This window comes from Metopolophium dirhodum, chromosome 3 (genome assembly GCF_019925205.1).
Source record: "Metopolophium dirhodum isolate CAU chromosome 3, ASM1992520v1, whole genome shotgun sequence".
Classification (NCBI taxonomy): Eukaryota; Metazoa; Arthropoda; class Insecta; order Hemiptera; family Aphididae; genus Metopolophium; species Metopolophium dirhodum.
Window position 1 is genome coordinate 12,043,677 of NC_083562.1, and position 26,846 is coordinate 12,070,522.

At 32.1% G+C, this 26,846-nt stretch overlaps 1 protein-coding gene across 1 annotated transcript in view; it reads right to left on the reverse strand.

The window, feature by feature from the left end:
• The window catches only part of LOC132940499 (probable G-protein coupled receptor Mth-like 1), a 36,937-nt gene that overhangs the window by 3,395 nt on the left and 6,696 nt on the right, over positions 1–26,846 (reverse strand). The window contains exons 2-4 of the mRNA XM_061008147.1: positions 7,172–7,250; positions 4,807–4,991; positions 3,543–3,681 (exon numbers count right to left, since the gene is read on the reverse strand). Of these exons, the coding sequence (XP_060864130.1) occupies positions 3,543–3,681; positions 4,807–4,991; positions 7,172–7,250 (403 nt within the window). The remainder of the gene's footprint in view (positions 1–3,542; positions 3,682–4,806; positions 4,992–7,171; positions 7,251–26,846) is intronic.

The following is a 26,846-nucleotide window of genomic DNA, read 5'->3' on the forward strand; positions in this document are numbered from 1 at the left end:
AATCCGGATTCAAGTGCATACATATATACGTTATAAACTTATGAATTATGTTATTTGTAAATTGTATGAGCGACTGTAAACAAAAAACAGTTTTATACATGAAAACTCTGCAGTGTTTTTAAGATGCATTTTTCGCCATGTGAACGTTTTGAATTATTGTATTTATATTTTATTGCTAATTGAGCACAAAGAAATCGCGAGTCCGCGGCATATAAATCGTGTATTCATCGCCGGGGTTCATCGGACTTCCACATGGAAGGAAGTTTGCAGTCCGAATAATGATAGGATGTATGATAAAAAATGCGCGAATGAATAATCCTTATAGCTTATATACACTATAAATAAATATATATATAAATTGTATGCTATGTGTAATTGTCTAATTGTATGAAATATCAAATCGAGCTACAGACATCATGAGAACGCAAAGCGTAATAAAGCGTATAGTTAATAGGAACATTCACGCAGACGTATAAATCGTATTCGTTAATCGTTTATGTAAAATATATTGGATTGTATCTCAATTGAAATTTAAAATGTTTACTAAATTTATACATATTTACGACGGGCTTTAGGTTTTAAATAACACAGATAAATTCTGTACGGTCGGCGTTCAGGTGCTAAACCCCATGCGTCTGCAGACGTCAATCAAATTTCCTTTACTATTGTCTCTGAAAATTACTAAATTTCGTTTATATTTCGTACCTACCAACCATTTGCTAGGACAAAAGTATACATATTTATTAAAAGTTTAAACGTATTGTGCAAAGATATTGAGCATTTTTTTATGAAGTATGTAATATCATATTATATTCTGTTTGAAAAAATAAACTTCACACACACACACCGAGCATCTCCAAATGCTTGCCCGTTGCCCATGATCTGCTTTCGTCAGGTGAACCTAATATTTGTGTATCTCCTAACAGTGATAACGCGGAACTCTGGAGAGGGGTTTCGTCTGCGGGTCGAGTCGACTATCATAATATCGCCAGCTGATTTTTCGTCCGTTGCCCACGAGTATGATGCCAAAACCGTATCGATATATTGTACCATTTTTCAGAAGCGATTAATGAATTCCACAGTGGCAGATGCAAAATTCTGCATCTCCTTATTGACAATGCTGATTATTGACGAATAATTTTCCCCGGTAACGAACTCAGTTCAATATGAGTTTTGTAACAAGTTTATTTTTCCAAACAGAATATAATATGATATTATATTATACTCCATAAAAAAAATGCTCAATATCTATGTATACAATACGTTTCAACTTTTAATAAATATGTATATTTTTGTCCTAGCAAAAAGTAGTCGGTAGGTACGAAATTTAGTAATTTTCATATATATATATAATATATAGTAATATATAATAGTAAAGTAAATTTGATTGACGTCTGAGTTTAGCACCCGAACGCCGACCGTGCAGAATTTGTCTGGGTAATTTAAAACCTAAAGCCCCACGTAAATATGTATAGCATATATTTTTGGTTATTATACATATTATTATATACCAATAGTACCTATATGTGTGTACATCAGTGGAGTATATATAAGATTTAATTGTAAGTCCCGAGTCGAGATTACCGACAGTATATAATTGATAATAATAATTCTGCAGACATATATACTTTGATTTTCGTGGTGGTGGTGGTGGAAGGAGGGTTATACTAAGGGTCCCCTAAACCCTGATGGGTACGATCGGACAGGTATATGTGGTAGCATAGAGCTATGGCGGGGTAAATGGATTTCCTGGATTTGCGGGGGAACTAGAACACCCTAAATCGTACTACTAATATTAACTGTCACAACTCACAATTACTATCACTTCGGTCGTTTTCCGTGTTAAATGCGCATAAACTGTAAATGGTACATTTTATACGTATATAATTCTAACCTCAAGTTAACTCGAATGTTTTCAACGACTTTCAGAAATCTTTAATAATGACGCCTAGTCTCCGACTCACGAGTAGTTTCGAAAGTTTGATCTTATATCGTTGTAGCTGTAGCTGCCCTTTACACTGAACTGTAACACTTGGCTGAACTCGACAATCGACATAATATTATAGGATTTCTCTTCGTGCCGCTTTTACTATATAGATTATAATATAATACAAGCGTATACACATTACACAGTCATTCTTTATTTAATTAATTATAAACTTTTTATTCGTCTGCAATTTAATTATTGTCCGTCTCGACAACGCTAATAAATAAATATTGGACAAAATAAAATTATTTTTTGTTCTTTTCACTGCTTAAGATACATTCAAAAACGTCAAATATAGACATCACTCTTAAATTCTTCATTCATATACACGTTAATGTGTATTTTTCCCTGTCTACCTAAAAAAAAAATATTTAATCGATTTTTATTCTTATTTTCCCTACACTATAGTCGCAGTCACCGCCATCCATGACGTCGCTTAATCATGTCAAACCAATCTCGTCATCCGATATCTTTTCATCATGAGCAAACTTGGTCGATTTCTCTATATTAGTTTACACACCAGAACCTAAAACAATTTAACCATCGTGATGCCACCACACATAATGATTATTATTTCCTTTTACAGTTATCGAATTCCAAAGTAAATCATTTATGTAATATAGGTAGGTACATATTGATATAGGATTTCAATCAATCAAAGTGAGTATAAACGTCATCATCGGTGAACATCAATATACATCAGCACTCTTCAGACACCACGGGGGTCTCTTAATGCATTTTTTCATTAACTCCATACGCATTTAATAATAACGAATATGGGCTAACAGCTGCAAATATATATATTATAGTACCTACCAATCCCTCAGTTCTTGTGCAGTGCATCATTCTAAGAATTTTTCGACACACATTACACATTATTAGTACATTGCACAGCCGTTGCAGCATATATAAAGATACGAAATTAAAATTTTAGTTTGTGAAAAATGCTGTCAATAAATTTAAACGCTCATCGTAAATACTGTTATGCAACAAAGTTACATACATTTATCAAATTACCGATATTAAATCGCATTCCACTTTATATATTATATATCAAACATAATAATATAAGTAGGTAGATAGTTTATATACTTTTATCGAAATTTTACTATATATTACAACCGACCACCGACCTTGAAATAACACTCAAGTTATTTCATGCCTTCTCATTTATTTGACCTCTGCTTTTGCAGATCGAATACAAACAAATAATTTTAGAATTGGTGTTTACGGTCTATAAGAATTACTGTTTATTTTTTACGTTTCCGTTAGACAAAAGTATGTGTACCTATATATAATGTTTGTGCGACAATAATAATTGTTATACAGTTCGTAGTTCTTAAATACTACATAGATCCGTTTTAATGAGTTAATTTCCACAAAATGTCTTCACATTAAGGTTTCAACAATTATATATTAGCGCCATAATTCACATTCCTTAACCACCATTAAAATATCAATTATCAGCAAGGATAATTATATATATTATGCGGGATCGAAAATGTAGGGCAATCCGACAAAATTAATGTTTTAACTTGAATACATTCATTTGTACCTTTCGCTTGTAGATTTCACTACTTCGGTTCTCCATAAGCCACACGTCAACTCCCTAGCCGTGGCCGCGAACAATGTTAAATTCATCATCAACAAAATACCAATTGGTCCATAGAAATATGACAAAACCTCTGCGTCACCTGAAAGTACATATATATATGAAATTAATAATATTTCATACATTTACTTTGCCCAAAAATGGACGGAAAGGTTATTTTGTACTTTTTCTATAAACAGACAATTATTATCATGCAAATAAATGATTCTATAGAAGGTACTTGAATACCTTGAGAAACCATCTCGAAAAAAAATATTATTGATGATACCTAACCGTTGTTATTAACGGGACTAATTTTAATTACTGACATTTCGTGATGTCTTATTTTTAAAACTATTGATTGTTTGACACTTAAATGTATTTCTCTATTTTAGTAGGTATGTATATTGCATATACAAGGCTTCAATAATATTAGAAGTCGTTAACCTGGTTAATTTACCTATACGCAAATATGCGTTATTGCTGTCACATAATATTAAATATTCTACAAATTCTTCTTTTTAAATATTTAAACTTGGTTTTTGAATTATTTTAAAATATTTTTAATCTGCTTTGTGCAGTACAAAAATATATTGGTATAAAATAAAGATTTAAAAAAAAATTATAATATACTGATTAAATTTGTACATAAAATTATAAAATATACATATACATTAATGCCTTAATGATAATTTTGATATTATATCAACAAATTTAAAATTATATTTATGAGGGTGTAAATAAAAATTGCATTATAAATAAATGCATTGAAACGGGTTATGGAATGATTGAATTCAATATAATGTGGCACAGCCGTAAAGGTATATATAAAAAATAAAGGTTACAAATGTTAATATACAGGTTAATCGCCAATCCAAAAAATTGAGTTTTGAATATAGCGCCACGTAGGGTTTTGAAGCCCGTCATGCTGAACTTATCTTTGTCGCCACGTAGGGTCTCCAAAACCTTCATTTTACATGTTTTCTTATGGAATTCAAATAGACCGTGGCCTGTAGGACAAGTTTGTAAAATGGTTCATTGAAATACCCTGGCGTTTCATATGGCCAAATGTATAAATAGAAAATATTTGGAAAATTTTTTAGACGAACCTGCTAAATTTGATAAGAATCATTTTGACAAGTCGAATGTAAGGTCAATAGACCCTACGTGGCGCTTAACCTGTTAAACTTAAAGAAGTACCTATGGAATCTTAAGTGCAGTTACTTACCATAGAACCAGCAACGATGTTCCCCAAATTTAGGTCTGATCAGTGACATGTATTGATCTGGTGGAATACGGTCCAATACAGCGGCTAGCGTAGCGATCACCAATGGCACACCCCACGCGTACAACTGGTACAGTCTAAGCCTACACGCCTCTTGGCCTTTATCCAAGTTGGCGGGCCTCAAGTCCCTGGAAAATACCATTAGCACATTAAAAATTAAACACATCAAGGAAAAAGATAGACACCTATAATAGTTTGTCTTACGCTCGTTTCATAAAAAACGACGCGCTTGACGTATTTCATACAACAATCATTTATATTTTATACGCTTCAGATGTATTTCCGTTAAAATATATACACCACATTTGCGTATATGTATATGTTTTGTAACTTCAATGTAGGTGTATCGTGTATAAACAAATTATGGACGGCAAAAAACTTGTAGTAGCATACTATAACATAAATATTTGAAACTAAATTTAATTTAACTCTCTTTTATAAAATGTGTTCATAAATTTCTGTTTAAGAGGACGTTTGCGACAATATTTATAAAATGAAATCTAATTAAAATTGATATACAAATATAGAAGAGTATATTCTTAGGTATATATTAAAATAAATAAAAGAATAAAAAGAAAAATATAGATCTAATCATTGAATATAAAAAGGGCACGTGCAATCAAATATACCTGTACAACGATCTCTCAATTGGTTGTAAATGCACTATGAAGACATATTGTGATTTTTAAAATTGATTGACTGAAATATTTATTTATTTTTCAGTTTATTATAGTATAGGTATAATAGGCATGTAAAAGATGTTAAGAGTTTAAGACATATATTCTATATTATAGTTTATTATTACGTAACTTATATACTGATTTACGTATTATAGAATAAATTAAATTTCGTAAATAAAATACCTATAGGTACCTACATTAATCAAAAAAAAAAAAACTTTGGTGTAATTAATTGTATTACGTAAGGATTTAAATTTAATAATTTAAATGAAAGTACACTCATATGTAAAAGCGTAAAGTCATAAAATTTAATTAAATACAATATTATTACAACCAAGCAATAATAAAACTAGTTAAATAATTTTATGTTTAAACTGGTTTTACATTTATCAATAATAAATTCACTTGAAAATTAATTCATTCGCTCAGATATTGCATAAGATAGATAATTGAAAATATATCATAATTATAATAATTAGTTAATAACACTTGTCTGATTAAAATAAAGCAGGTAATCGGACTAGTTTTCGAAATGACAGCGATCAGCGATTGTAAAATATTAGTTTTACTAATCAGTGTTAATATTTCATAGATGTATATTAAAAAATATACTTAGATTGCAACTATTCAATTAAATGATCAAATTATTCAAGTATCCAATAATAAAACGTGTGCAATTTTAATGTTAAAAACATCGATAATATTGTTGTTATTACGCTGGATCGTTGTAATTTATGTACCGTAAGCGGTTTAATCAATACAAATTATTTTTTTTAATTAACCACCATTAACTAAACACTGGTTTGGCCTTGTTTTTTTTTTAAATTAAAATTTAATATTTTAGATCTAGCCTTTCCGGTTATAACTTACAGGTACACATGACGAATTTTATAAACGTGGGACGGTAAGCCTCCGGAGAATGCAACAGACAGTTTCAAGATTGGCACTGCAATTACATATTCAATTCTATACCACAGATATGATAGATAATTTACCCTCAATTGTAACAATTATCACCACGTTGGCATGCTAGATGATAATGGTGGAATGGGGATGCATAATCATATAAAAATCAATGGTTTGAGGGTACACCTCGAAATGCTGCGAGAGGAAATTGAATAGTGGTAGGTATATATATATATGTATACATGTGGATCGTGGGAATAACATATACAGTGGAAATACACTTTCGTAACTCGATATTACTGTTTATTGTCTCGGGATATGTAAGCCTATTCAACTATAATATATATATATATATGTATACCGAGGTGCGTTTTATTTATCCTTTTTTTTTTCTACAACGATACAGGTAGACGACGGGTAATGAAAAATACGAGGTCCACACATATATATCCTGGGGATACATACTATTGTATACGTGTATAATATTATATATGACATAAATTATCACGCCCAGAAATGATGGTGAAATTAGTGGTACTCGTTCTTGTCGGTAAAACAACACTCATCATCTTCCATTTCAATTTAAACTTTTGAATTGTTTTTTTTTTACCGTCCTATTAAAGTGATTACACCGTGAAACGACTCCTTATCTCGTTTGACATAGAAATATATGCACACACAATAATAATAATATGGTTTGTAATATATTCGTTTCGACTCACCTAAACGTCCACCATATATTGAAACACATCGTGTTGAGCCAGAAAAACGCCGCCAGAAAGACAAAATGCATTACAATGGCTGAAACAAAAATATAAAAATTAATTATATTGAGTTAAATATTTTAATAGAATGGAAATATTTATGTATATATTATTAGGATATAGAAATTAAAAAAACAATTTAATGTGTATGGACGTTTATAGGTACTGTTGGTAATTTGGTATCTATAACTTATAGTAAGTAGTTATCTTAAAGTTATTTAATAATTACTTATTTAAGGGGTTTTGTCTTTTTTATCAATAGATTTTATAGGTAGATAGGTAGGTAGGTAGGAAGGTTCTATTCACATAATAATATAGACTAGGTACCTATATAAAATAAATAATTAATATGCATTAATTTATTTAAAAGTCTGAAGGATACATGTAATAAAAAGAAAGGACGTGTAATAATGGTTTTTTTACAATAATTTAAGTGATGTGAAATATCCACTTATACATTTATTTGATTTTATGAAACCTTTTACACTAAGGTAATTTGCAGGTTTATGAGTTCAAGGTGAATACTAAAAAAAATTGTATTTTAACTAGTTTTCCAGGTTTATAATTCGATACTATATTTATGTAGGTACCTATATATCCTAAAAAAAGTATTAATTTAGCCGATTTGCGTAGAAAACCACTGCGGAATAATTAACCTACAATCTAGCGTTGATTATAGAGCATCGTTAGGTGCTGCTGCTGTATATATCGTCCTAAGGTATAAAATGTAAATATATATAATATCACATGCACTAATTACTATCAATTTACAGCTGATACCTACAGATTGTTATTTAGACATTGGCAATAATATATTTTACCACGGAAACATGAAACGAAGACAATTGGGACTACGGTCTTTTTCATCACTGTCGTTATAGGAAGTAAAAAAATACCTAGGTAAAATTTAAAATTGAGTTAATTTGTTCGTATTTTATATTATCATTATATTATTTCTAGTTACCTATCGTATTAGAATAGTTATGTATAGCAATATAAGAATTAATCTGCGTCGGATAAATATAACGAACACACTATATATTTTATAAATTAATTTTAATTTTCTTTCGGTGTTAATAAAACTATATCTGTAATCAAGAATAAAACACGTCGAGAACAAATACATATAATCAATCACTTGTTTTTTTACGACAGACGCGATGAATGTAAACATACCTAGGTATATCATATATGTAATATGTATTGGTATTGTTGTATATATTACTCAGTGGAATGCAGTACCTACCTACTCGTTATGCATGGCCGATCATAATAGTATACGAAATATTATACAAACTTAAGAAAGACTGCAGAAAAAGCAATGTTATAAATCTATAGAGTTCAAACATTTTATAAATACAAGAATAAGACAGTATTTTTATTGTCTTTATATCTGTGCTAATTGATGAAAGTAGGTTTTCTGTTTTCATACGTAGGATTCTCAAGGGGAAAAGCCGGAAGCAAGTCAGTTGTGTGGGCAGGTAGCTATAGGTACCTATAGATACGCGTTGCTGCAATAGGAAACTCGGTCAACTAGTTGAAAAACAATAACTGTTGTCGCGATCGTTCATCAGTTTTACTTTTTGCGAAAGAGGTGCGATGTGCGAACAAGACAATTGAAGTCGCTACTGTGTGTACACCTATACAATTTTTTCCTATGAATTCCTATAGGGAAATCTATTATAGAATATGTGTATGCGCAAGTTCTGTCACATGCAAGCGTACTATAAAAATGTAACGCTTAATGAATAGTTAAGTAGAACGACACTAAGGATCATTCACGAATATATTAACTAGACAACTAGTTCTATATTTAAAAAAAATTCAAGGGCGGACTCATTATTCATGAAATTTTCCTCGAATTTATGTACATAACTGTAAGTAACTATATTAGTATATTAATTTACTGTAGTACATATATGACATGGTATTGTGTACAATAATTATTAAAAGTTAACTTCAAACAAACTTTGTTATGGAAAGACTTATACAAATTTAAGCAAACATATCAGTTAATAGATGGTATTATATGAAACGATTCTAAAAACAACAATAATAATGAATATACTATAGGCAATTATAGACAAAACCGTGGTTTTTAGTTCAATTTTAAATTTGTTGTTTTATTATATCTTATAATTCATATTGTGCATATAGTCAAAATTATGGCATGAAAGTATTTTTTACACAATATTCTCCAATCCTAACTTTGTTCAAGATTATATGCATATATAATTATTATAGGTTACACCAACTCAACGAATGTTCTATACATGATGTAAAAACCAACGTTCCTTAACTTTACTTAAAGTTTAATAAATTATATTATTTATACCATGTGGTCTTCCACAGAATATAAATATACTGATAGTGTAAGGAAAACGGGCGAGAATAATTTGAAGAACCGGTGTTTTTTAAATTCTAAACATTTTTGAGCTCGAGGCCATATTCAGTACATATTACAATATTTATATTTTAAAAACTGGTTTCAACTTACATATTATATCACAATATCTAAATAATCACTGACGGATGAAACTTAAGTACTGCAGTACCTCTCTCAAATTAGAAGAAAGATAAGAAAACATATATTGGCCAGTATAATCAAAAAACGCGTTCTGAAAGTTTTATATTAATGAATATAATAATATTATTAGTGTTGAAATAAAACCGTTTGAAAAGAAAAAAACCATAGCCAATGATTAAAATGTAATAGATATTATACCTAAGTCATGTATTGCAAGGAAAGTGGTATTTAATTAATTCTGATCCGCTATGCACGTCGTAGCGTCGGAGGTACCTTCACGTCTGCGATTTTTACGTTGATAAAAAAACCTGCTTCATTAACAAAAACGTGCTAGTGTCGGAAACAATAGTGTACCTACGCATATAATTAATATAAAAACAATAAGACTGATAATAATATAGTGGCAGTATTATAGTATGCCGATACCTATATACTATAAAGGTATTCGTAGATACATTACGACTGTTATTGGATATTGACAACGCGACTTGCATCCACACATATGTACAACGTGTAGAAAAATAATATTATGTTTAGAAGACTTCAATAAGTTAAATTGGGTTACTTGCCAAATATGCCAATTTCTATAAGATTTCTTACATAAGTGCAATACAAATATATTAAGTATAATAAACACAAAGGTATATTATATGCAATTATGTAAACAAATATTTTACTTCGTTAGCTAAGGTAAACGTTAAGTAAGGTAAAAGTAAGCTAGGCTTAATTAAGGTAAGAGTTTTAACTTATAATTTCCAATTTGAGAATAATAAAAGGAGCCAGGAGGATGATGTCCTATTATTGTAGTTATGGTGATTGGTGTCCAAATCTCAATTATTTCAGCCCTAAAAGTCAGACCTGTTCCATACGATGCGTGACATTTAATGTGCATATTATAATATTATATTTGTATTTTATTTCATCATATCACAATAATATTATGACAAACTATACAATTCATCGCCTACACCACTGCCGCCTACTAACTTCAGTAGTCTGTAGTTATAACAATGGTTGAATGATGTAAAAATTTTGTTTTAATAACACTGACGAAATAATTTGTGTTGGAGACACGAAAAACACTTCAAGAGTGTACCTACGATTATCCAATGAAACATAGTTTTATTTGTATCTATATTAAACATATTTAATATGTAATATTCTATTATTATTAGACTGCAGGTATGCTCTTTAGTCCGTCTATTTTAATTTTATATTTCCTATAATTTAACACAGAGACCTTATTGGTTTTCAAAATAAAATAACATCTTATCGGGTAGACACATCGAATTTTCGTACAACTTTCGAAAGAGGCGTGCTGTGAATTACATGGTTATAACAATATAATATTATATATTTATATGTAGAGTTTTGAATACAAGTTAGTTATATATGTATAACAATAATACTATAGTTTTCTTATCAGTGTTCAATGGTTCATATCGTGGAGTATTTATTACAAAGGAATTTATTTTCTGGTAATTTTTGTATAACGGTTATTTACCTACTATATACTGTAAACACAATAATAGAACTGCAAAATTAGAAATTTTTCATGTCACTAGAAATTGAAGAATGGGTCTCCCAAAGAAAAATAAATACGGTCGTGTAATAATATTGTCGATTTATTACGGTTTGTACGGTGCAATTGAGAATAGCCATCCCCTTATAATACCTATCTGGACTATAGTAGGTTTAATATTCATGCAAACGTGTTTCGGTTCAATTGAATTCCATTTATATACAGTTTTACATGTGTACGGGCCCTAACTACTCTCAAATATGTGTATACTAGATGTGAGTGTGTGCACGTGTGTGGTCACAAATCCAAATTACCCCCCATTGTGGGACAATCAAGGATAACCGTGGGATTTAATCTGCTGGTAACGGGCACTTCTATATAGAGGAAAATAATATTGAAAACGTATAATTTATATACAATTTCAAAAGGTACTGCCTCACAAAAGTAGAGTTTCAAATTTATCGCATTGCATAACAATATAATTTCCAATGACCATCTGGTATATATAGTACATATATGCCCCGATAAGGTAGTTGTCGGCAATGTGAAGCGAAAGATAAATCGAGAAAAATCCATCCGTCGTAGATGCACTTAAAAAAAACGTTTACATAACGAAGTATAAAGTACAATAATTATTATTCGAGATATTTTACATACCCTATACCTAGCTACATTATCGCATTATGTGTCGATAACTTGAAATACAAGATACTTAATCTGCGAAATACTTGATCTTATTAGCCCGCAAAAGTTTTGCAAAATAATTGTTCTTGGATTTTTGAAGGATTGAATCTGATAAGTTTTCCGCTTACAAAATCACAATATTCATTGCGTACTTGCATCATTGTCTCAAAAATCATAAATGATTTTACCCTATGTTTTTTTTTACGAAAACACCACTGTACATTACAATGGTATAATAATAGGTATATTTAAATAATATTATGCTGACCGACTGATAGAAACAAAACAATGTGTTTCTGAGGAATGATAGGTAGTGTATAGTCGTGTAGGTAGGTACTAAGAAACTCTAATATGCAGACCCCCCCCCCCCCCCGTCAAGTACAAACAATTTTTAAGTCGACAGTAGAAAAGTACGAATATTGTTATATAACAGTGATCGGGGACAAAAGAAAAATGTATATTGTGTGTGTGTGTTTACAGTTATCTGAAAGCATTGTCACTTGCAATTCAAGTGAAACTGTATAATATACAATAAGACGATAATTCTCAGCGGTTTTAAGAATGTTAATACAGTCGAATTTTATTGAGAAAAATAAAATGTTGACATTTTCGGTTTGATACTCCATACGCACGCTTGTAATCTGACACCTCTTTAAATTAACAGTATATCGTCTAGGTTAGATTTGATTATTTGATGTATAAGTAGTATTAAGCCGAGGTTTACGAATTAAAAAAATATTATATTTGTGATGAATTGCATCTCTCGTCATATTATCATGTGGAAGTGGAAAAATAACGTTGGTTATAATATTTTTTTATTATTAAACAACTATCCGCGGCGTCTATGGCCATTGGATGTGACAGTACATTATTGTCCTTAAGTATATTTACATATTACATTAATATTTAAAAGGTGTACAAAGTAATTTAGTATTTAAAGCAAGACAAGATAGTAATAATTAGGAGAGAGGTTAAGTGATTGGTATTGTTTACAATTTACAGTTTGTTTATAAGATTAGTTTGCTTGAGAAATTGTATGATCTTGTGTATATTGTTGGGGTCTGGATTGAGTGCTTCGGCGAGGTGGTTGGATATTTGGTATAGCCTTCTTTCATAGTCGTAAACTTTGCAATCGGTTAAGATGTGTTTCACAGTGAGGAGTGTTCCGCAGCATGTGCAAACTGGGGGGTCTTCCTTCTTCATTAAGTGAGAGTGTGTAAGGTGGGTGTGGCCAATTCTGAGGCGGTTTATAGAGGTCTCATGTTTTCTTGCGATGTTATCTGGAGGAGGATACGGTAGGATGGTTCTCTTGATTTCGCTTAGTTTGGTTGACATTTCATTCCAATCCTTTTGACAGTGAATTAATGTATCCTTTTCGATGACCCTCTTTATGTCGTCGAGGGAGAAAAAGGGTACGGAGAGAGAATATGGGGATGAGTGAGCGAGTTTGGCGGCTGTATCTGCTAGTTCGTTGCCGTCTATATTACAGTGGCCAGGGATCCAAGAATATGTGATGTTTTTGTCCTGTTGTTTTGCTATGTAGTGGGTGTTTTGGATTTTTCTGACGATATCAGACGGGGAATACAGATTTTGGAGGCTAGTAAGAGCGGAGAGGGAGTCACTAAATATTGTAATAATATTATTTTTATCATTGTTTCCACAGTCCCACGCGTGAGCCCAAATGCACTAAACAAATGATGACAGTGTCAACAGAGTTGACTAATGACAAACGAGTTTATTCTTCAAAACACCAGAAAACTCCCGGTCGAACTTTTATTTCCTCGCGCGCCGTTACGCCTTATAATATCAAACGCGCAATAGTGAACCGGTCGGTACACGGCAATATGTCATCGGATATCGTCGTCATCGCCTGTTGCTGCAGTTCACGGACATTCCGTCGTAACGTTACGATATCGTTCTCTCCGTCTCCATAATAATACCTTTCCTCGTTTCAAGATTTTTTTTTACTTTTTCAAACACACAGCCTACTCGCGGTATCCGGTATCTATAATGATTTCAGAAAGAAAGAAAACCTCTTCTGTATATTACACACACACACACACACACTTATATTTTATTGTTATATATAATACAAAAAACGGGAGAACGCGTACAATATTATATACCAGAGTCTCCTCATTAGGGCACGCGGTGCAGCGTACGTACGACGCATTGCGACACGTGTGCGCAACACGTCGTCTTATCGGTTAACTGGTTTCCATTGTCGGTTGTGAACCGTCGCTGACACTTATTTATATATATGAACGCTGCCCCATAGGTATACATAAACCCTCTCAGGTTGACGACGTGGACGTGTCGACTGTCGAAATTGCGACGGAAAAACGACATCAACCTATAATAATTATAATTATTATACCATCCACGTGATAACCACGCGCGCTCCAGAGGTAGGTAAATGATTATATAGTCTGAAGTGTAATGGATTTCGAAAACTTCGTCTGCCACAGTTTTCTTATTGGCACAAATTATAATGTGCAAACAATATTGAGGAATAAAGTATCATGTTTATGTGTTAAAAACTAAATATTATATACATATAGGTACATATCACATATGTATACATCTATATTATATAGTTAGTAGTTATCTTAGTTGACTAAATTCCACGCATGGTGTTAACATAGGCAAATATATCATATTATAGTTTATACCTATATAACTTTGGAAATTTAGTTCCCTTTTAATCTAACGAAGGTACCTATTATATAATATACGATTTAGAGCTGAAAAGACGTTTTTGAGTTTTTGACTGCAGAGTGCGCTTGGTAATACATTATGTAAATACAAATTGTTCAATATTATATCAACCGTACAAAAAAAAAACTAGTTCCGACGTTGTGATGTTTTGAGAGACAAACAGGTTACCACGGATCTTTTAAGAGACTTCGGTTCAGTAACATATACACGTGTGTACAGATTTAATGTATATTGTATATAGAAATTTATGTATGTATTAAATTTACGGCCTGTGGTTCGAATGAATGTCTGAATGTATGTGGTGATGGTGGTGGTGTTCTGGTTGTTTAGTTTTTATGGATTATTTCCTGTGAAACCATAGTTAACTTCTAGCCAACTCTTTACGGCCACGGTCACAATAAGACGTTTTTTTTTTTGTTTTGTAGAACTGTGGTAATATCTGCAGTACACCGCGTTTCAAAATATACCTCAAGAACCTATATAATGAAGGTATTGTATATTATACATTATAGATAAAATTATATATACGTACGCATAGGAACACACGCTGGCCGCCACACGTGGTATATAATTTATGATATGATTTTAACTTCAGGTTTAATACCGAGAATGGCACATTGCAGAATTTGAATGGGTTCCGTCATAAAAAAAAACATACAGGTCGTTAGACCACTGTCGGTTTTACAGTAAAAAAATATTTTATTATACACACTCGTGTATACGACACTTGTGAATCTTGTTTGAGAACATCGAAATTTGTAGCATATCCAAAACAGAAATACTAATTTAAAAATGTAATTAAATAATTTCTTAAGTAATAAACCAGTTTTTGAAAGAGCATATCTAGAATTATAAATATCATTGAATTTTTGTTGAGGTTTTCAGCTATTTTCAGTTAATAACAAATACCTATGTACCTATTAAATACTTAAATGTTAATAGTATATATATATACATCTAGATATCTGATATAATATAGGAATTTGTTGAAAACCTTCTTCGTAAAGCACGATATATTGATAAACGAGCGCACTGATGTATATGTCTGTGTTTTTTCTTTTCTTGTCGAAAGCCGTTGCATTGCATCTTTGGAAATCACACGACATTATTTGATTATTATAATTTATAATAAATCACAATTTTAATTATTATGTAGATTGCGTTTGGTAAAAATGTTGATGCCAGAATGTTATGACATTAGGTCTTGCATTATTTAGTTTATTTTATTGACTATTAAGATTTATGACAATGACATTATATATATATACAAAGGTCAACCGGTCAACGGTATATTGTACTATATAATACAATAACATTTCAAAATATAGGCGACTCTATAATAACGTCACAAACCGTTTTATTATAATACTGCCTATAAACTATCATATAACACACGCGTAGAATGATCTCTTGGATATGATCAACTGATCTATATTTTTGGCAAAAATAGTATTAATATCATTACATAATATTATACTATTAGTTACGCGACCGTATTGTACACTAATTGTAGCGGCTACAGTATTATAAACTAATAATATTGTATGTCAATGATCAAGCATAAAATTACATATGTATAGGTGTGTCAAATACAGGTTCAACAGTGATCGTGGTTTGAGGTCGAAAACCTCTGCACCAGCTGGTGGTGGTTTCGCGAATTGTTTTTTTTTTTTTTTTTGAACGTCACAAACGCAAAATATCATTACATTTATCATGATTGAGTCGTACGCATTGTATCATGCGTTTTAAGTACAGTTTGCGCTTAAATATTATTTCCAAGTTTTCAATTTAGTATGGTTTAAACTTTAAAGTACAGGTTTGATAGACGAAAGATTTACACGAAACAATAAAATATATTGCCTTGTGTCTTAACTCTTCTTAGTGACCTAATGTTACCGTACACTAATAGGGTACACATGAGATATACTCAGGTACATTATAAATGCATTAGAAAAAAAAAAATAAATCAAAACAAACATTTTAAATTAGGTGGTTTTTAAATTGTGTATAAAAATTAAAAACTCATCATTCAACGCTTAAAGGAAAATGATAGAAACGTGTTTTTAATTTATTATAATGAAAAGAAAGGAAACCAATTTATTTTAGGCTACTTATATAATATCATATACATATATGTACTGCAGTGACTCATGAATAGTTAAATCGAAAAATTATTTATAATTAAAGTGTCTATTTTTATTTAAAGTAACTATTTAAACAAACGTCTAACAAATAAACAACGTGTATTGCATATTTGCATCATATTATAATAAACACGGAACACCGGTTACTCGGTTACGTGTGATCGAAATAAAAACAGGATTGGTGTAGGAAATGAAAAGAAAAATCGAAAGTACTCGAATAAAAAAACTATACGTTATCGCAGCAACACTAAATGTTACAAAAGTGGATTCGTGTGCAAATTTAGTTACAAGATTTTCAATTTTTTTTTTTCTTACAATTGCGGTGTTGGTGTACCAACACGGTACCTACCGCCAATATCAAGGGTATAGTAGTGTACCATATGCGTAGGCATGTGTTTTAGCTAAACGGTTCCGACGATGTCAGCGTTCGTCAGTAGTGGGTGGTCGCCACCGAACGGAAGAGAAAAATCGTCGTAAACACCACGCACGCACGCAACAACAATAAAAATAATAATATCATTGTCGCGGTCGTCGGCGTCAACCGCATCAGTCGCGTGGGCACCGGGAAAACAATAGCACGCCGAGCCCCCGTGGTACACGAATTACGCGGCTGACGACAAATTGCACATCTTGCCACCAGAATATTGTCGCCGTCTTCGTGGTAGTATATTATTATTTATTGTAGTACAAATTACAAAATGTATACCTACTTATTTTATTATTATATGGTTTCGTCGACACAGTTTTCCGCGGGCTGTCGCCGTGAGGTGTATTGTGTAAAAAGTGGTGAGGGTAAACGTTTAGTTTAGTACCAGAATAGTAATCCTACTCTCGATTCCAAACCAAAGACGAAATATACAAACAATTAGGTACTACCCCTTTATAACGAGCATTAGCTTAATTCGGCAGTTAGTTTATCTGCAGGAAGTCTAATATAAACGCATTTTTGATGCGCATTAAATATATTGTATTCGCGTGTAGTATGTCTACACGTTGGGGAAAGGGTCTCTAAATTTGTTTTCCTCTAGAGCCTCAACATTTTGATTGCAACGGTACCACGACAGCGAATCTATATACAGTCCCACCGATGGGGTGTGTGAAAAAAACGACGAAAATGTTATATAATAATGTCGTTACATATAATTGTCATAGTTCATAGGATAAAACGATTTGAAACATTATTTGCTTACTTACTTACTTACTTACTTCTTTGTACATCAGATATTTTACGGCCGTTTGGGAAAATACCGTCAAAAACAAAACGATTTCGGCCTACCAATTATCAATTTATTAAATATGATGTGTCTGCAGACTATCGTGACGGCAGGTTTTTAAGGGAAAGATTATACAATATAGATCCTATCAGCTATTATACATTTATCTATTGTCCACGAATTTTACCTCGTTCTACCGGAAACCAATATGATGGTCTCTCCGAAGAAGTATCGTAATAAACATAATAATTTAGTTAAAACGTATTTAACGTTTACGAGGGCGGACCATCAACCACTCGCGTGGTCGGACATAAATACACGTAATGCCAATGCGTATAATATATTATCGTATACAAATCTCCGGGATATAATAATATGAATGTATATATATTGTCGTCGAGATGATTTTCTAAAAATATTACGTGGACATAATAACATCGTAGCATAATATAAAAGAGCAATGGCTTGCACTTTGCGTTGAATTTTGGCAGGAAATAAAGATCGGGCAAATTTTCAAGCTTCTCGTAAATCGCCAAATCGTCATGCGAACGTATAATAAAAAATTATGATAATATAAGCGCCAGTTTTTCATGATATATCGCACATAATATAATATGATATATATATATACTAATATACTAATATACTATTTATATAATTTAAATAATAAATATAGTATATTATGCGTTATATAATCATTATTCAAATATGTATATATACGAACATCACACATAATATGTGTTATATATATTATATATTATACATCATTGCATACGCATATTTACACCATGGCCAGTTGTAGTTGGTGATGCTGTTGTATGGTATATATTATTATAATATATATAACACTCGGAGATGTCCGACTATGCACCGCGTCTCGGTGACGGCGGGAAGAATAAAATATGTTTAAAAATAACGGACGCTCTCGTTTGACCGCGGCGGCAGGACACGGCGGCGTTTATCCGCGATCCGTACTCTATGCGCGGTCGTCATATTATTATTATGTACTCATGTGCCATATAATAATAACATAATAACACGTCAGCCGCCCGAGAGTTGTATGCCTACAGTGCGATGATAAAAATTGATCGCGAGATCGTTCACCGAGTGACTAAATGTGTTTTTGTTGTGAAAATCGAGATTTTTTACCGTAGGTATTACGCAAAACATTATCAAGTTATAAAAACGACTCGATTTCAGTATGATTTTATATTGAGATTAAGCAAAGAAATCAACACGTACTATAAAGCGTCATAATATCGGGCGGCATCGGCCATCGCCTATCGACTACTGTATATATTTTGTAAATATTATTATAAAATGTACATAATATAACTATATACCTACCGGTATTATGTACATTATACGTGAAATTAAATTTTGTTTTTTTTTTTTTTTGCTCTACTGCAGTAAATAAAAAGTTGAGAAATCGATATCGATCTGAATTATATTATTATATCGCTATGACTAGAAAATCCTGAAAACCTCGTCCTATTTCATATGTAGGTAAGTCGCCGTTTATATCTTGCGATGCGCGTTGCAGCGATGTTATAATAGTATGCAGCGCGCGCGCGGATAATGATCCGTCCAAAACCGCAAATAGAAATTCGGCACGAAACACGACGGCGGTTTCGTTTGCCGCAGGCCCACAGCGTAAGCTCACGCGAGTTCTATGCACGGAATCCGTAAATTTTTTTTATTTATAGGTAACCTACTATATTATACGGCGAATTCACTCTAATCACAGCGATTGATAGCAAAATATATAGAAGGTACATTATATTTTATGTTTCGGTTATCGAGATTCGATCGCGCGGTCTCTCGTGATAATATTATAACACCGCTGTCGTCATTAAACCTGGGTATATTTTGACACAGACCATTAACAGCATCGTGACATTATAATATTATTAACTTCTATCCCAGAGAAAGGAATTTCGGAGTATTAAAATCTATTAGAGCTGTGTGTGACGAATACGAAACTAACGAGTTACCACATATACAAGCGTGCCTTGATAAATTATTAAATTTATAACATTATATTTATGTTATGTTTATTATACTACTCGCTGTGTGTTCATATCAGATAGTTAAACCGATTCAGTTTCATTAAAACATTATTGCTTATCGATATGCTTAAACAGAATCTGTCACGGATGACAAATTCAATATAACTATAATTATAGAAAATATGCCACATTTTAATGTTCTTGGATTCTTGCTTATATTCAACATCTTATCAAACAATGGAGAATGATGATTAATTTATCAACAAATCCAAATTAAATTAGTATAAACGAACGTGAATAGTATATATCTATCGATGTTATTTTACAATGGACATGGTTTATAATTTATGACTATAACTCTAGACTGATCAAAGACAGTTAATTTATTGCAAATACACCATTTTTTATTGTTCAAGAAAGAAAAAAAGACGATAAACAAAATAGTCGAAAAAAATCGATCATAATCGACATTTTAGAAATGCCAAAAATGTATGTTATTAGTCAATACTTTAGAAAAATCTGATAAATTTAATTACATACCTACTTATCATATTTTATTTAGCATTTGTAACTGTTGTCTAAAGTCGTTATATATTTTAATAGTTCATTGATTATATTATAATAACGAAATGTATTTTGAATAAAAACATTATGTTATCTTGGCAAAAACTACTTAAATACAAATTACGATGAATACGTCAGTCAATGTAAATGTATCGACCAGCAAAATATTTTAATAAATGTGATGGAGAAGGATTCTAATTTATATACTAACAAAATTCTGAACAATCAAGTAATAGCCAATAGGTACATATTACCCATTATGACATTTGATCTTATGGTTTATATTACGTTTTATTCTTAGGTACTCGGAGTAGGTACGGTACACATTGATAGTTCTATCATATATAGGTCACAGCTTTGTATAATTGTATGACTCTATGACTCATTTTATAAAAAAAAACCCCCACAGATGAATTCTTATAGTTGTAAATCGTAGTCGATTGATGATTTATACACTATATTTTATGACATGTATAAAAAATAACTTATTTAGAACTGTTAAATTCTGTGATAAACTCTAACCAAAATAAATAATATTTGATTTATCATCATTTTTCTACTGAATGAGTTTTAATAATGTATTTATATAAAATTTATTCGTTTTCTAGGCAACCGAATATTACTATATTGTATTATTTTATATTTAACTACAGTTACTAGTTAGTATTTGCTAACTATTAACCGACATTAGCTAAAAATTAAAATATTATTTTTGAAACAAATGAAACAAAATGGTACACGATTTATTAAAACTGAAGATACCACATGTGAATCTTATTGTGAAGGTGTTTTGACAATTGTACATCAAAATTCATGATTCAAAATATGTAGCATGTAGTTATTATTTGTCAATGACCAAATATAGACATAAGTCTGATATAGGTATAAAATAAATAATAATGATATAAAACAAATAATATTAATGGGGAAGACTTAATAATATTTTAGAGCTATTTACACTGATATATTAACGTTAAAATCGATCATAAAACCACAAAACGTTTTATAATTTACATAGAATACTAGTTACTACTATTCTTACTTATTTCAATGTTTATAAATTATAAGTTAATATTATATACTTATAGGACATGTAGTACGTGAGTATTGAATTAAGAAATACAAATTATAATGCACCATTATTATTTATTATAGTTTTGAGTCGACCGTTCGTTCATTGTGTTAAAAACGATTTATCTCGTAACAAACACGAACCTATGCCTAAGTTTTATCTCAATTTCTAGAAAACAGTTCGTTATCATTTGCGGAATACATCATCATCGGACGATAACCGCGAAAATCGCATTTTCTTCGTAAAATAATCGCATGGTACATATGTACGTCTTCTATTGTACTTCCGCAGATATAACAAATAGGTACTAGTAGTATAACAGTTGATTATGTAATACATAGTACAATAATATTAATTGTTATCTGGACATGTACTATATTATATTATTATATATTATGTGTAGATTTGATTAGCATAACAAATGGACTTTATATTAACATGGTATACACGCAGTGTATATAATATATATATACATGTATTATGACAATTATTTTTTTTTATTAACAGCGACTATAGGTACGCATAGTATGCATACATATTACAGGAACCAGACGGTTGGCGGCGTCGGGGCCTCCCGGAACGCGGCGGGTGAAAGTGCGCGTTCGGTCAGATTATTATTTATTAGACGTGTATGTGGCCGGGTATTATTATACACCTATGTATAATATGTACCTATTCTTATAATAATAATATACCTATATTGTATTATTGCGGTTCGATGTGTTGACGGTGGGAGGGGAAAAGGGAAGTGACTAAACACTGCAGAGAGAGTCAGCCGTCGCGTCTGGTCGGCGTTCATAATATATAATAATAATATATAGTATATACCTACACGAAGACGAATCGATTATAAAACCTGACGAAAATACACGACTCATTGATAAAAATGAATAAAAAACAACAAATAAGAAAATAATTGTATAAACACGGCTGAAAAAAAATCACCGTCTATTGCGTAAGTTATAAGTAGTTTTATTTGTGTATAAAAAAAATGCCTTTGAATCGATCAGCGCCGTGTTTGCGTCAACCAAACAAAACGCTACAGACGACTGTAACGTAACGAATAACGTAACACGACGTAGGTACCTATATGGCTATAATATTATGTGCCTATATGGTAGGTACTTCGCGGACTTCCGGGCAGGATCTGTTTTTTTTTTTTGCGGTGGAAGCTATACGATAGTACAAAATAAAACATGGACGTATCATCGGAATGCTGAATATGACCTATGAGGCCGTATGCCATACGCATGCGTCGATACATAATAATATTAATCCGCGAGTCGTTCAGCCCAAAAACCAGACTTTGACGTCAGTGCTTACATTTATGTGCAATAATAATAATATTATAAACGTGACATTTGTCATATACTTCGTGTGTCGCGCGGTCGGGTCAGTTTTTATTCCCACAAACATTTTCGTATTGCATTTTTTCGCCTTGTATAGTCCGCTGCAGCTCTGAAATACACTATATAATATTATATATATTATATTATTATCTCGAATAATAGTGTTCTATACATACTGCTGCTACAGTAAGCTCCACTAAACTATGAGAGAAATGAACAAGTGTGGCAACGATGGTTATAATGGTGTAAAGTATTAAATTATCCGTTATTTAAGACGAAAATTGAACAAGGTTTCGGCATACACACATTTGCTATTCGTATATAGGTACATACTACATAGGTACATCGCGATATAAGCGACAAGTGTTGAGTGGTGCGCAATGGAGTTAATTGCGCGTGAGAAATAGCAATAAAGTGAAATTTCTATCTACACTCTGATTGTTGTGCGATCGTTTATCATTGGAGATACGGTATAAACAAATAGGTGACCAAATTTCTAAATTCCGGATACACGTTTGACGACATGCTATAATATAATATTATTAGTCACCATAACGGTACAGCACATACAGCGACCACAACGATTATCAATGTACCTATAATCTATGGGTATAATATGTAATATATGTTATTATATTATATAGGTATGTACAAAAGCGATGAATTAAAATATTAATACTGTTCAGAAAAACGTTCGACGCATCGCGATTGGCTAGAAGAAAGAGTACATTGAAAATCTCTTCGTTTTGTTGCGTTTATCCGTAATATTCAGTGCCATCCACGCACGACTGCTCTTCTAATTTTGTTTTTCTTGTCTATCAGTCTATATAACAGCAAGTAGGATGCTAACATATTTTTCCTTAACAAACTATTATTCACCATTACCACCAATGTCAATTTTAGGGTCGAGAATTCACACGGTCACACCAATTAAAAAATGTCGCTCCTTCATTAATTTACTCCCCTTTTCCACGTCTTATATTCGTCTTGTAATTTACCAATGAGGACATTGCCTTCAACCTATAAATTTAACGTGACATAATCTTGTTTACATATTTACTATTTTGTTTTAGGCTGTTATGCATGACAAATATTATATTATTATATACATGAAATGAGATAACACCAACAGCATGATCTGATCCATGTCTTAAAACAAGCTAGTGGTAAATCGGTCCCGCGGGTATATTTTTATGCAAATTATTAATAGGTAACAGGCCTCAACAAACGTACAATGTGCATTGAGCACACGCCGCCACCTATAAGTTAGGTGTTATTTCGTCGAAGTGCGACGGAAGCCAGTTTTTATTCCGTTTGATCTCGTCATTCTTATAAGGTAGCTTATTATATAGTTGAGTACTTGAGTGGTTATTTTATTTGGTCGTCCTTCATTTACCGTACTGTATGTATAAAAATAATATTATTCGCATAACCGTATATATCCGTATCATAGGTATAAAATGGTAGCCGGTATAGATATAATAATATAACATGTTATGATACAACCGATGGAAAATTAGCGAAACAAATTTGTTGCGTTGCAAAGTGGTTGTACCTACCCAAACGCATGAAATAAGTATATAGCGATAGAAGTAGAAATAGTAGTAGCCAACACAAAATATTATTATTTATGGTCGCGGTCGGAGGGGCGATGATCGGAGTGCACGAGGTGTGTGGTGTGGTGGTGTACACAATATTCTACACCGCATTCTTCGCCGGAGCAATAGGTACATTATTACAAGGCCGCCGCCGCCGTATAATTACCATATCATTGCGACGACCGACGACGTTGCGCGCCGGCAGATAGTCTTGTTCGGCGAATTTCCTCGTGTCCGATTCGCGTTTAATCGATTTTTTTTTTGTTTCGTTGTTACTGTTTTGTTCTACGATCGTATTATAAACGGAATATAGAGAGACGCGCTTCACCCATCTATGTATACAATATATATTAATGTGTATTATAACATAACTGTATAATAATAGGTATTAAAATATATTATGCAGTATGTACTATGACATGTACCTATACGCAATATGCGATTAATTAAGATTTTAAAACGAGCTCGGCTGAAAACGCACGAGCCACAACGTCATCATAGAGTTTTTTTCCATATAGAAAAATGTTTCATCCCGCCGCCGTTGAATCGTATATTTCGTGGCGTAATACGTGTTTTTCTTCTCCAAGTCAACCGGAGAAAAGTTAAAGAATAAATCCGTATCGTTATTGTGGCGGAAGAAAATCCGTAGACTATACTATATAGGTAGTGTTCTTATTACTGCTATACGTGTACAACAACACTGTCTACTAACACGACCGCCGCCGTGCAGAACGAATTTCGACTACCGTATCTCCCCTGCAGTAAACATATTTTACAGACGATATAAACAACACCTATTCTATAAAACGGCCTGCGGCCATAGAGTATTACGACGACGGAAAAAGAGACCTTGGGAAACGAATGATATTATAGAAAAGAAATATATACTTCGGACGCCCGCCACTGGGCCGAAGGTTTTTCGGAACGTCGCGGGAAACAGTGGCGTTCGCGCGTGCCGATGTGGTACAGTATATAATGTTATACAATAAAAGATGTATAGATAATATTATGTACAAGACGACGAGGACAAATCGTGTGGGGGGCACGCAGCCGTAACGGAACCCGCTGAAAAAGTCGTTTCGGATTATTATAATTGTCCGAAATCGATTATACTTAAAAACTGTTTTTTCTGTCCGTCCTGCAAACTCCGGCGTCGTAATATTCGGATCGGTTGTATCCTTTTGCTGGGAATCTATCTCCGATTAATTTTGATTTTTGTACACTTTTAACACTATATTGATTATAAAATTATATTTGTGAAAATATAAGTGGAAAACGCCGACGAGGTCTCGTGCCAAATTTTGGTCGGATAGTGCAGGAGACCCTCTTGCACAAGTTGTATCTGGAAGCCGGAAGTATATGATATATTTAATTCAATCGACTGTAATTTAGGTATAAAATTGCGAAACACTCCAAATACACCCAGGTGTTGTAGATAATAATATAATATGGTGAATTATTACCACTATTCGTTTCGCATTTTATTCAACATAATTAGGTATTACTGCACATTAACACTGATGAGTTGGGCCCACCCTTTTGAGAGTTTGCCGACTGCCATCGTTAACTGTACAGCTTATTCAGCCTCTGTGTACAGCCATATAATATATATATATATATAGGTTTACTCGTGTGGTAAACGATGCATCTATTATCTATACACGTATATTATACGTACACGGTTTAGCGAGTCTATCATTGTATACGCTTACACCTACGTAGAAATTATAGTTTTATACGAATATACGACAGCCTCCAATAGGTACTCACGTCACATTAATTCGTTGTTATTGGTATTACATATTATTTTCATTGCGCGAATATGTGCATAATAATGTGCCTTAATCTCAGCACAAACAGTTTATCTTGAACAATTGTATTACTATTGATGATTACAGAGCCAAGACGCTCTTGCAATATAATATTATAATCTTACACTATACATATAATATGTTATACAAGTTTAATAATAACATATTATACACGCGTACACTGCACCAAGTTAATGATAGTACTGCAATATATTATACGTTTGATATCTTCGTAACAACATTATTACAGGCGTGTCATGATTGTTCTATATATAATATATTATGCGTATATTATTATCTTATATAGCGTATTAAACGGCATTGAATAAAATGAACGAGAATATTACTTTTACTCCGCGGCATGTTTGACCAAAACACATAATAACATTACGATATATTAATTGGGTTTTGATTTTTCCAA